This window comes from Triticum urartu, chromosome 7 (assembly GCF_003073215.2).
Source record: "Triticum urartu cultivar G1812 chromosome 7, Tu2.1, whole genome shotgun sequence".
NCBI lineage: Eukaryota > Viridiplantae > Streptophyta > Magnoliopsida > Poales > Poaceae > Triticum > Triticum urartu.
In genome coordinates, this window is record NC_053028.1 from 304,031,750 (window position 1) to 304,045,184 (window position 13,435).

At 42.8% G+C, this 13,435-nt stretch overlaps 1 protein-coding gene across 1 annotated transcript; it reads right to left on the reverse strand.

The window, feature by feature from the left end:
* Positions 1-739: 739 nt before the first annotated feature.
* Positions 740-8,989, reverse strand: LOC125522208 (polyadenylation and cleavage factor homolog 4-like). The gene is made up of 7 exons (XM_048687294.1): positions 8,573-8,989; positions 7,220-7,585; positions 6,937-7,050; positions 4,170-4,787; positions 2,251-3,189; positions 1,611-2,142; positions 740-1,031 (listed from the first exon to the last, which is right to left on the reverse strand). Exons 1-6 carry the CDS (start codon positions 8,816-8,818, stop codon positions 1,624-1,626), a joined length of 2,802 nt encoding a protein of 933 aa, XP_048543251.1. The 5' UTR covers positions 8,819-8,989; the 3' UTR covers positions 740-1,031; positions 1,611-1,623.
* Positions 8,990-13,435: the final 4,446 nt, after the last annotated feature.

Consider the following 13,435-nt stretch of genomic DNA (forward strand, 5'->3'; position numbering starts at 1 on the left):
CAAATCACATCTCAGATATCCTTTGTACTAAACCTGATAAGAGCTGCAAGAACAAACTCATAAATGGTTGTTCGACTTCATACATATTACAACAGAGTTGAATGTATAGGCCATAGATGTATTCTTATTCTTGATCGATTGACTGTAAAGCTATCAGATTTATTCTATATGAAACTCTGGCCTACCAGTTTCAAAAGATGAAGAATATAACCCACCAAATTATTTGCTTATTCTTGTATTTTGCTCAAGCTATCTTAATTTCTTCCTTTGATGCTCGCTAACTATCAAGGTGTGTGTTAATATAGCAATGCAGATGTGCTATTTTGGCTATATTATACTAACCTCATTAGTTTCATGTGCCTTCTGTTTATCATATTAGTTAGAATTACTATATCATGACGGGATCCTTTTTCTCCATGCACGGGAAGTACTTAACTTCCTCTTTGCAGAATTGACATGCTACGTATTACATGCAACAGGAGATTTATTTCTCAAGGTTAACGCACGTGCACACTTACTAGTTATACAAGCGACCAAGAATTTATTGTCACACACTGTTACAATGCAGAGACGTGCAAAGAAAGACAAACCAAAGAAAACAACAGCAACATCTTGCTCATCTATTAGTATAGGAGAGCTGTTGACGGATGCCTTGATTCATTCGTCCTGGGTTTTCTCGGAAGTTACCAGCACTCGTGGGCTGACATTGTCCTGCATATGAGATTGCAGAGAGGAAGGGGACAAGAAAAGGGCAGGAGCATGTTTGTTTCGCCTAGATTAAGAGGGTTCCATATATTAATGTAAAAGCAGCGCAGGCGACAACTGTGGCGACTGCAGAGCAAGTTACTCATGCTCCATCACTAAAACACAAGTATTTTACAATTTTACACTACTATTGTCACATTAACATCTATTCAAACTGTTGCCAGGAAAGGGGGGAAACTAAGCATACCAAAATCTGATTTCTCCAGTAATTTTACATGTCTTGTCTAGCCGCAACCAAAGAAACTGAAATAATGGGACAAGGGTTCCTGCAATCAACAAATCAACATAGTTACCTCTTTGAACGACGTCTTCTATGGAATCTTATCATGCCATGAGTTATATGAGAACGTCCTAAGATCTAGGTTATGAAGCAGGCTAACAATGAATAGTACCATGGAAGTGACAGAAACACTCAAAGATATTAAGAATCACAACCCTTCAAACACAACAGAAAGAATGTCCCCAACCAAAAGGAAGCAGTATTTGATGAACTAATATTGCTACAAAGCATGTATATGCACAGAAGCAGTATTTGATCAACTAATATTGCTACAGAGCATGTATATTGCATGTAAATCAACTATCAACTAAGAGTGAGATAACAAAGGAGTATCACATTCAGCGTTATTGTCTAGCTCCTCTAGGTCACGTATAATAAAAATATAACCACAGCTGAATGTGTATTAGAATACAGGACAAATTACGCTCTCAGTTCCTTGTATAGAAGGCAAAAAATATGGTCTCGAATATAGTATAGTCAAGTTGCAAGGTCAGGGTTGTATGGTATGTTCTCCAAATCATTTTTTGCATTTTTGGTCGCAGCATGAAATTGCACAGATACTCACCAGCTAGGCCCACCTAAGAAATATTACTGGGGCCAGATCGACATTTGGAATGGACAATAGGCCCCAAATGCGACCTCTGGAGACCAACAATATTACCATCAGGTGCATTCATGTAAACTGCACCTTTGTACATCCACTCTTCAGTTTCATCGCTGTAGAAATCCTCAAATGGCTCTTGACATAAAGCACATGTTGTTTGGTTTTCATCGGCAGGAACAGCCATTTCTTTCTCTTTATTTCTGTCAGGGATTGGTTCCGTGAGCTCGAAAGAAGGAACACCATCATTTCCTACCGTTTCTGCTGCTCTTAACCATTCCCCCACAGTGACAAAATATTTACGTGAAGATTGCTTGCGATTTTTGGAATTTCTGTTTTTCGTAACATGCCAATCCATATGAGCACGGTGCTCTTCCTGGCATTTAAAACGAAGGCCACACGTTTTGCATTGCCTGTGGAGATCCTGATACAGAGCATTAATGACAGACTCGTTCCGCACCTTGAGGTCTACATTGAAGTCAACTCCAACAGAGTCCTAAATGAACATGTATACATATACAATAAAAATCATTGTATTAACTGCATAACAAAATAATATTAGATAGCTGTAACGTAATAAGATGCACACATGCATGAGAAGTACCTGAGGTTGACTAGAAGGCTCCAGTGTAATTACACCATGATTCATAAGGTTACTTAAAATTCCAGAGAAATATGTTGTAGGCCCACCAACTTGTGATGAAGATGGACCCATCTGCAACGAAGCAGGAGGTAGGCCACGATGTAATGGAGGCAGAGCAAAACTAGACACTGACGACACACCATAGGGTTGCACAGTAGGTGTTACAGAAAAGGTGTTTGGTAGAGGTGTAACTGGTGGTACTGCTGCACTACCTCCTTGTCCTTGGAATGGATTTTGGGGGGGAGCTATAGGCATGCTGGGGGCAAAGCTTCTAAATGCCTCCGGAGGATGGGAATGGGAATGAGGATGAAACTGTGGCACATCATGAGGCTGAGATTGATTTCCAAAATTTGTACCTTGATTTTGTTGACTCGATGACAACAAATCTGGGTGCTGGTATGGTGGTTGAGCTAAGTTACCGGTACTTACAGTTTTCCGATCCAATGCATCATATAGATGCCGAGGAACAAATACAGATGAATTGACTCCATGCCTGATAAATGGCCTAACTTCAAGACTATCTGTTGCACCTCTAATATCTTTTGTATTATGTGGTGGTTGACTATGATGATGAAGAGGCCATTCTATGGGAGCAGGAGCAGGCGAGGACCTATTAGTCAAGGGTAAGTCTACATGCATAGCATCATATGGACCACCAGTGGCCAACATCTTGACAGGCATTTCAACATCAGTGGGCAGTGCCAACCTATTCAGTGTTGATGAAGGTTGAGGTGCTTGTATTCGCAAAGGCAGGCCATTAGTCTGCTGCCACGGTGGAGCTGACATAGCAAGAATTCTTCCAGGATCAAGGGTATTCTCAGAACTATGGTACTCTGAAATAGCTCCATTTTGCAGACCAAAATTGCCTGGATATCTCCTACTAGTGGCTATGTCAACATGCTGCAAAAAAGACCAACGCTAAGTCAACAGGTAGTAAAGCGGGTCCACCTCAATACAACATTAGCTTATAAGTTGAACTGATAAAGGATTAAATATTGATAAGTTGCATTTAAACATTATGGCAATGGAGTAATATATTCCAGGACTGCACCATCCTTGCTACTGGTTTCTCTGAAGTCAAAACTGAACACTGTCCAAGAGAATCAAATGAGGTAGCCCATGACACTGCTAAAAGTTGTTTCCTTTCTCTTGAAACTAGTGTTTGGGATGAAGACCCTACTGGTTGCACTATGCCCATGATGATAAACGACATAACTCCATTTTGAGAAGCAATAAAGATAGCCACAAGGCATTCCCTCAAAAAAAAGTGCACTATTCAGAATTCAAACTTCAGAAGGCTACTTTGGAATCTACTACGCATGGTGTATGCACTCCTGAGTGTTAAAAAACTTGTTTGCAGACAGAATATATGCATTTCCATAGCATTCAAGTTCCAAAACCCAAATGAAGAAGTGCTGAAGTGGAAAGTCTGTTTTGTTCAAGTGATCCCTAACATTGTATGCAGGTAGTGAAGATGCATATGGACAAATATGTAGCCCATCAAAAGGAAAAGAATCACCATGAAAGAAAACATATAAGCCATACGAGACAGATACCCTTTTCAGTCATAAAATGTAACAACAATATCTTCGTACATAATTAGATTAGCTGCCAGAAATCTATGATTTGTTGCAAAGAATACTTCCACAAAACATAACTGTATAATTAATCAAATTTACAAACACACAAATAAAAATTGCTGATCTAGGTTGTATAAAACTGTCATCATGATAAAGTGAAAAACAAATTATATCTCAAAGCAGGGGTTAAAAGATCAATAGAAGAAAAATCATCGAAAAAGGAGAAGTGATAGAAGGTATGAGAAGTGTTGTGTCGATGTTACTATTCATTGTAATAAAAAAAAGGTCAGACAAGCGTACACCAGTCCTGTCTTCGAGATTTAGTGCTGGTCGAGGAGCCTGGCTTCGCCAGCTGCGCATCCCAATATCAGAATCCAGCTGCCCAGTGTTTGGCCCAGGAAATCCAGCTCTCAAAGTTTCAGAGGAAGGTAAAGACAGAATGTTGTTTCTATTTCGGGACAAAGTTGGACGCATATCCTCCCAAGTATACTCCTCTTCCTCTGAAGTGAGCCATTTTTGTGCACTGGATCTACTTGCCATGCCATTTGATTCTAGCCGTTGCATCTTGGGAAGCCTATCATCAGCATCATTGCCTTGAGAATTTCCGTAGGCATCAATAAGTTCTCTTGCACTTTGTTTCCTATATTCTTCATCAAGCGTGCTCATCGAAGGCCGTTGTGCACTATCCTCAAAAGCATGTTGCCATTCAAACCAACCATTTCTATCAGGCAATCTTCTAGGATCATGCCCCAATACAGAATGAGACAGCTGCGGCATCTCTAGTGGTCTTTTTGGGGATGCATTCCTAGGGAGCACATCAGGAGGTGGTGATCTGGACATATCTCTTCTTATCAATCCAATACGTGATTGAAATGTTTCTTGTTGATCAGGATTTTCAGTATACAGTATCATAGATCTCTGTCCATATGATTCCAGGAAAGATTATAAGCAACACTTGCGTTATAAGTAGAAATGACATGCTACATTGTAAGTTATAAAACTGAAAGGGTCAAATGCATTCTGAAATATATGGATACCATTTCATCTAAATAAATCTGAAGGACCTTGCATTCTCTTGATGGAAGACATCTAGCTAATACTGAAAATGAGCTGTATCAACCCAGCAACAAGAAATGGTAATAGGCTAGGAGCTATCAGAACTTCAGATGACCTAGAACAGAGGAAGAGTTTACAAATAGAAATAGCACATGATTGTCATCTCAAATAAATGTATTAGCCCCTAGGAAAATCTATAAAAGAAACAGTCTCCTTGTGTCTACCAATGAAGGAGCACAATCAGACTACTGCCGGGTCAGTAAGCAGTATGTACGTAACTAGCCTAAAGCAGGTATTCTGCTAGACTACTAAAAATGAAAAAAATATATATACCAGCACACCAAGATGCTGTCATCAGGGTTAGCCTGCTCCTAGCCCTTGGGAGTTGGAGCCACAACTGCGCTCAGACAAGCTCCTCCCAGCTGCCAGCAATGGCCCTCGTCAATATTTGTTGTGACCCAAATCATGATTTGAGTTCTGGTGCATGTTTGTTAGGAGGTTTTTTGTACTTCTCATTATTGCGTAGAGATCACCAAGGGAGATTGAACTAGGAGGTGAGAGAGCAAATGTAGCACCCACCGCAATCGTCACCAACTCAAATACTTCCAGTGGTATCAGGAAAGTAACATCATACCTTTAGCCCATCGACATCACCATGGATCCTACGCCAACACCCGAAATGCCAATTGGACCAATGACTAGAGCACGGGCCCGGCCCATGGAATCCGAGGTGAATTCACTCCTCTTCGAACTTCCTATGCCTTCCCATGAGACATGGCTACTACCTACAACCGGGACTCTATGCATACTCAGGTACCAAGGAATTGACCATGAAGAAGCGAGGGGAGAAGGCCAAGTCATAGTGGAGGAGAAGCGAGGAGACAAGGAAGAAATGCAGCCGAAACTATAGCGGCCAAACGTCCGGACGACTGCGGCCTCCAACGCGGACGTCCGACCTGACCCAGGACAATCCAGCTTCCAGCCCGCACGTCCGGCTCCTAGAGATCGCTCCATGCCCGACCACACCAGCTGGAGCAACGCCTGCATCAGCGGACAGACTATCCGCCATCCAACCCAGACGTCCGACCCCTGCCTGCGTGCAACTCAGGCCAAGAGGTCATGTACCCCTCTCCTACCACCCTCCTTTGCCCCTACACTATATACTGTACCCTGGACTCCCATTAGGGTTAGCAAAGCATATAACTAGACCTTGAGAGAGCTTTGGTCATCATATCTCCTCCTAGCCTCCCAAGGTATCCTAAGGGAGAAGGATTCACCAATTGGAGCACCAAGGCCTCCTTTCCCACTAGGATTTGGAGAAGAACGTCTCTCAAGGCCCCACCTCTCTTAGATGTTTTGGAAGAGCTTTTACTTCCTACTTGTTGCTTGTGGATCCTAAGGGAGAAGGATTCACCAACTGTTTGGGTGTTTGTAAAGTACATGTGTGATGAAACTTGTTCAATCTAGTTTATCCTCTTGTGTTTCTTGAGCTATTTCTGTTTTCTCCCCTTGCTGTGAAGATTGAGCATCAAATAAGGCTTTGCCCCACATCATATGCTCTCCTACACAAGAACTTGGAATGATGAGACTGTATGTGGGGTGCTTGACTGCTTGTAATGCTTTGCTTATGACCTTGATGGCTCGGTTTACACTGTTATGCTACCAAAATTTATAATAATGTAAGTTGGAAGCCCCAACATACTCGGTTATGTGGATTTCCAAGACAAGGCAGGTGATATGTTGCATACCTAAGAAGGGTGAAAAATGCAAAAGGTCTGACTTGCAAGTTGCTACCACCAAGTACTCCGCTACTGACAATACGATTTAATTTGTGCAATTTAGTTATGGATGAAAGCATGGAAGCACTACCAACTACTCAAAATGAGAAGAGTACAACTTCTCTAGTTCATACACAGAGAACGGCTCCTAGGTTTGGAAGCCAGGCTAGGAGTAGAACACAAAGGAAAAGATATGACAAAAGGAGCAAAAGGGCAGATGGAATACTGAATACCTGGAGCTTTGAAGAAGTGGAAGGAAATCCCCGCAAACTATTTGTTGTTAACCCATTAATATGATCCTCCGCCACGTCAAGCATTTGCCTGCCTCGAGTTGCTAGCTGATCCACCTGATTATTAAAAATTACTGACTTCAACAATTTTAATTTTGATCTGCAACAAGCCTCAAAGGTTGCCAGCCACAGAGGATAACAAGAACATACTTGAATTCCAAAAATTACACCCAACTATTGGCCATTATTGAACTGTCCCATTTAACGGATATAACAATATTCTTACCTTGGTACCATTCTTGAGTTGGTGTTGCGCTTCTAGATACTTTGGATTTACATGGATGCCATGAGATGGCCTAGGAGATAACGACTCTGGCTGTCGCGGAATAGTCGTTGTGGCAGGACGCTTATTCTCTGAAGGAGAAAACTGAAGCTCATCCTCGATCCCTTGAAGGACAGAAGAAGGGAACACTTGCGACCAGGTACGGAAGAGGTGTCGCATTGCAGGATGCTGTTTGGGATGAACTTCCCTGTATGCAAAACAAAATACCTTCTGCAATCGAGTGGCAAAGTCCTCTACATATTCTCTTCCTATGTTCTTCACGATACTATCTAGCAGATACAAAGATGGCAATTTCTGCTCGACTGGCACCTGCAAGAACATTGCAGAATGATGCCTATCATGCAAACAAACCTTAGGTGTAGAGATAATTGATAGAAGCAAGCATGTGAAATAAAAATTCTACCAGGATTAACTCTCATATTTTTCCATCTATAACTGCATAATGCCCTCTTCAGAAAAGAAAAAGGAAACATTGTTCTATCACCAAACATAAATAGACAAAATCATATCTGCCAAGTAACATCTAATTAGTTCACATCCAATCCAGTAATCCCCATAGTTTTAAAATACTATTCCCTAACACTTCCACTTCAGGCTGCAATCCTATTTTACAAGTTGACGACAACAGGACATCTGAACAGAATATAGTACCCCAGAAAACCAGCTTTCATCATAACTAACTGTCTCCACTGCTAATTTTATTCAGTTTCACCCTATCAAAAGTTCCTAGCCAAAATAGCAGTTGCCGTATCTGGCAACCAAATTATGCAACCGCAATGCCTATGCACAAGGTGGGTTTCAACCACATTACCAACTATGCACCCTATATCAGAAAAATAATACAGTATTAAGAATAGACAGAGCAAATTAGATCACAGTGTATACAACTCAAATTGCATTTATTTGCTTCAAAACTCCTAAATCCAAGTCACTGTGATTACTAAATTCTAGCTGTCGAATTTGTAACCAGCAACGTATCTACAAACAGTAACTCTGAGATTGCACACTACATGAGCACCAACGCATCTAAATGTTTCGCATGAAAATGCAGTGAACACACTATTCTAGGGACAAAGGGTGTGTAAAGGACATCAAGCCCAAACTTTAACAGTAGTTTCACGAAACTTCTCAACTTTGAGCAAACCCTAGCACCAGCGGAAATCTACAAGTAAGCATCGGCCGAATAAGCACAGCAAGCAGCTCCTCATGCAGACCTAGCCCTCAAATCCCAAGCCTTTCTTTCTCAAAATACAACATGACCGCCCTCGGGAAAAGCATGGAAGGGAGAGCAACCACCTCAAGGATGCGGGCGCAGATGACGTCGGCGATGCCCCTGGCGGCGAGCGCGGCGTGCTGGCCCGCGATGATGGTAAGCTCGGTGATGATGGGCTTGCAGTTGAAGGTGAGCTCGGCGAGGGCCTCCTTGTAGACGCCCACCACCGCGGCCGCCCCCGGCTCCTCTCCCGCCTCCTCCCGCAGCCGCGCGCGGAACCGCTCCACGACCTGGCCCACGACTGGGGCCGCCGCAGCGGCGGAGGCCATAGGGAGATCTAGGGTTTCGGGGGAAAGGGCGGCGTGGGCTAGGGTTTGGGAAGATGGCGACGAGGAGGCATGCGGAAGCGAAGCAAAGCCAAGCCAAGCCGGGAAGGAGTTGGATTGATTTGGGATTTGTAACACGGGACGATCGTCTGATCCTTTTCCCGATCGTCTTCGACCTGCCGTAATTTAATCCCGAGTAAGAGCAATGTTTGCTCCCAAGCTAGCCCCACCAAAAGTTTGGAAATAAGCGCATGATCATTTTTTTGGCGAATTGACGATCTCTATTTTCATTTCAGTATTAAAAATATCAAAAGTCTCCCTAAAAAATAATCAAACGTCATAATGGCTCAACCTACTATTCTTCCCACTTATCATGATGGCTCAACCGATCGATCCTCCTCCCTCCCCACCCCTCCATCCCCACGCGAAAATAATTCACATATGCACAAGGGCACAACCCGGAAAAAAAGAAACTTCAGCAACCCATGCACACACTTCTGAATCTTGCCCCAACCCCTCGGCCTCGATCCCATCTCTCATCTAAAATTTATTGTCGCCAATGTGCTCCCACCCGATCTCATCTCCATTTCAAAATTTATTGATGTCATTGTGCTTCCAGCCGACTCCACTCGCGTCCTACATACATCATCGTCCATGGCAGCCATGAAGACCATAGCGGCGGAGAAATAGTCATAATCCACCAGCGTCGTCGCCTAATTGTAGGGGAACCTGTCCACAACCTTTGTAACGATCCGAGACCGACGCTCTGGATGCCTTTCATGTTTTTGGGTTAGCCGTGTTAATTGCTTGCTTGTTGCATTTCATCATGGCATCATGCGCATTGTATTTGCATCCCTCCCTAATAATAAAGCACAGGTTGACTCCGTGTGTTCATAGTCACAATACCCCTTTTTTCTGCGAATTTGCGTTTTTGGTTTGAATTAAAACATATACGCGAGGTGGTACTAATCTATCCCTAATAATAAAGTATGGATTGACTCCGTGGGTTCACCGTCACAATATGTTTTTTCCTGTGAATTTACGTTGATCAACCACGGATTGCTTCTTCCTCCGTAAATTTCGTTTGTCCGTTCGTCGTTTGACTTTTGGTTTCACCCGTAAAAGTAAATTTCGCCGGCGCACTGGCCTAGCGCGTACACTCAAGTGGGTTCTCGGCCCAATAACAAGCGTGTTCCCATGGGCCCACTATGACGCCCCCCGATTCGATCGTACACTAATCATACACGCAAGTTGAAAGCACAAGTGCTCCCTAGGTGGTTTTGATAATTGATGACAACATATCTCCTGTTGGACTAACATTTCTATCTAGCATGTTTCAGATAAGTTCAACAATGGAGTGGCATGGACTAAAGGTTGTGGGAACTTCTTCAAGATGCTAAGGACAAAGGATTGGCTAAAGCTTAAAGCTCAAGACTCCTCATTTTACATTTTAGTGATCCAAGATCACATTGAGTCCATATGAAAAGCCAATACTATCAAGGAGGGATGAGGTGTTGCTTAATGAGCCTCTTGCTTCATGTGCTTAATGATATGCTCCAAAATCCTCAACTACTTTCCCACTTCCACATATGACCTAAACCCTAAGCCAAACTCGGTCTTACCGATTCTTCCTATCCGGCGCCACCGAGTTTCACTTGTCATAAGCCACTGTCAAACCCTAATCAGTTCGGTCTCACCGATGGGATCTCGGTCTCACCGAGCTGGGCTTGCAAACTCTCTGTTACCCATTGCAATATTCTCGGTCCCACCGAGATATGCAATCGGTCCCACTGAGTTTGCTTGACCAAATCTCAGTTTCACTTATTACCCAAATCGGTCCCACCGAGTTTGAGTAATCGGTCAAACCGAGTTTTGGATTTACCCTAACCCTAGCACATCGGTCCCACCGAGTTGATCCAGTCGGTCCCACCGAAATCTCTAATGGTCACTAGGTTTACCTTTTCGGTCCGACCGAGTTTGTTGATTCGGTCCCACCGAGATTGGAAAACTGTGTGTAACGGTTGGATTTTGTGTGGAGGCTATATATACCCCTCCACCTCCTCTTCATTCGTGGAGAGAGCCATCAGAACACATACACAATTCCAACTCATATGTTCTGAGAGAGAACCACCTACTCATGTGTTGAGATCAAGACATTCCATTCCTACCATATGAATCTTGATCTCTAGCCTTCCCAAGTTGCTTTCCACTCAAATATTTTTTCCACCAAATCCAAATCCTATGAGAGAGAGTTGAGTGTTGGAGAGACTATCATTTGAAGCACAAGAGCAAGGAGTTCATTACCTACACACCATTTGTTACTTCTTGGAGAGTGGTGCCTCCTAGATTGGCTAGGTGTCACTTGGGAGCCTCCGACAAGATTGTGGAGTTGAACCAAGGAGTTTGTAAGGGCAAGGAGATCGCCCACTTCGTGAATATCTACCGCTAGTGAGGCAAGTCCTTCGTGGGCGATGGCCATGGTGGGATAGACAAGGTTGCTTCTTCGTGGACCCTTTGTGGGTGGTTGCTTCTTCGTGGACCCTTCGTGGGTGGAGCCCTTCGTGGACTCGCGCAACCGTTACCCTTTGTGGGTGGAGCCCTCCGTGGACTCGCGCAACTGTTACCCTTCGTGGGTTGAAGTCTCCATCAACGTGGATGTAGGATAGCACCACCTATCCGAACCACGGGAAAAACATCCATGTCTCCAATTGCGTTTGAATTCTCCAAACCCTTCCCCTTACATTCTTGCAAGTTGCATGCTTTACATTCCGCTGCTCATATACTCTTTGCATGCTTGCTTGATATGTATTGTGTATGTTGAAATTGTGCCTAAAACTCCACTTAAACCTAAAAAGCTTAAAAATTGCAACTTTAGCACTAAGTGTCTAATCACCCCCCTCTAGACACATCTACTTCTAGATCCTATAAGTGGTATCAGAGCATTGGTCTCCTTTGCCTTGGTTTAATCACCATTGGAGGAAGATGGATGTGTCTACTTTAGGGAGTCTTAGACATAGAGTGCCTATTCTTGATGGAGAGTATTTTCATGTGTGGAAAAATGAGATGCTTGTAATCTTCAATCAATATCATTTGAACAAGTATGTTGCTAGTCCTTGTGCACCTCATATTGATCCTTTGCATCCTACCCTAGATGAAGATATTGACATGATTCGCAATCTTAGAACTGTTGAGCTCATCATTAGAGGGTTGCCCAAAAATTTGATTGCTAGTTTGCCTACTCTTAATTGTGCCTATACTATATGGAAATTTCTTGAGGAACGATTTCCCGATCATTCCTTGAAAACTTTGGATGAAATTCTCCATAAATCTATTGCCTTGAGTAAGATGAACTCTAGTGATCCTAGTTTTGGTAATTGTCTATTTGAACTTACCAATCTTAAGCATGCTAAAGGAGATGTTGGAATCATTAGTGATATCATATTCGAAGCTATAAGAATTCATAAAAGTGACCACTTTGATGATCATTTATCTAATGAATTACCCCCTCTAGGAAATGATGAGTCACAAGATCATGACGAACATGGATACTATGATGATGATGATAGTGACTTCGATCTTGATGATACAATGAGACATTTTGGTCTTATGGCAAATCTTCGGGGATATGAATCAGGAGGAAAGGAATGGGTTCTTGATAGTGGATGTACTGATCATATGACCGGAGATGAAGAGATGTTTCGTGAGCTTGCTGAAAATGACGGCCCTCGAAAATATGTCACCTTTGGTGATAATTCAAAGGGTAAAGTGGTTGGCCTTGGTAAGGTGGCCATCTCACATGATAGTTCCATTCAAAATGTCATGCTCGTTGAATCTCTTGGCTACAACTTACTTTCAGTATCTAGACTTGCTAATTTCGGTTTGAATGTCCTATTTACTGAGGTATATTGCCAAGTATTTCGTCGAGACAATCATAAAATCGTCTTTACCGGTATGCGTAGAGGTGATCTTTACATCGTCGATTTCTCTAAAAAGACACAACCTAAAACTTGCCTTATTGCTAAATCCTCAAAAGGTTGGTTGTGGCATAGACGACTAGGTCACGTTGGCATGAGAAACCTTGACAAGCTTATTAAAGGAAATCATATCCTTGGAGTTAACGATGTCATATTTGATAAGGATAGACTTTGCAGTGCTTGTCAAGCAGGTAAAACAGGTTGGAGGGAGACATCCCGTGAAGAACATCATGACCACAAGGAGGCCACTCGAGCTACTTCACATGGATCTTTTTGGTCCCAACGCCTACAAGAGTCTCGGTGGAAATTCTTTTGGTCTAGTTATAGTTGATGATTTTTCAAGATTTGCGTGGGTGTTCTGTCTTAATGACAAGTCGCAGGTCCAGAAGATCTTCAGAAACTTCGCTAGGAAGGCCCAAAATCAGTTTGATGTGAAGATCAAGAAGGTTCGAAGTGACAACGGAACGGAGTTCAAGAACGCAAATGTGGACACCTTTATTGACGAAGAAGGGATTTCACATGAGTTCTCGGCTACGTACACACCTCAATAAAATGGAGTTGTTGAAAGGAAGAACCGGACGCTCATCGAAATGGCAAGAACGATGCTTGATGAATACAAGACGCCGAAGCATTTTTGGGCAGAAGC

What these genes read in the sequence shown, in the direction of transcription:
- LOC125522208 (XM_048687294.1), bottom strand. Translation starts at nt 8,818, where the DNA reads ATGGCCTCCGCCGCTGCGGCGGCCCCAGTCGTGGGCCAGGTCGTGGAG. An exon ending in TCTGCGCCCGCATCCTTGAG is followed by an intron (nt 7,586 to 8,572) that starts GTGGTTGCTCTC and finishes ATGTTCTTGCAG; the next exon opens with GTGCCAGTCGAGCAGAAATT. An exon ending in AGCCTTCTAGTCAACCTCAG is followed by an intron (nt 2,143 to 2,250) that starts GTACTTCTCATG and finishes ATGTTCATTTAG; the next exon opens with GACTCTGTTGGAGTTGACTT.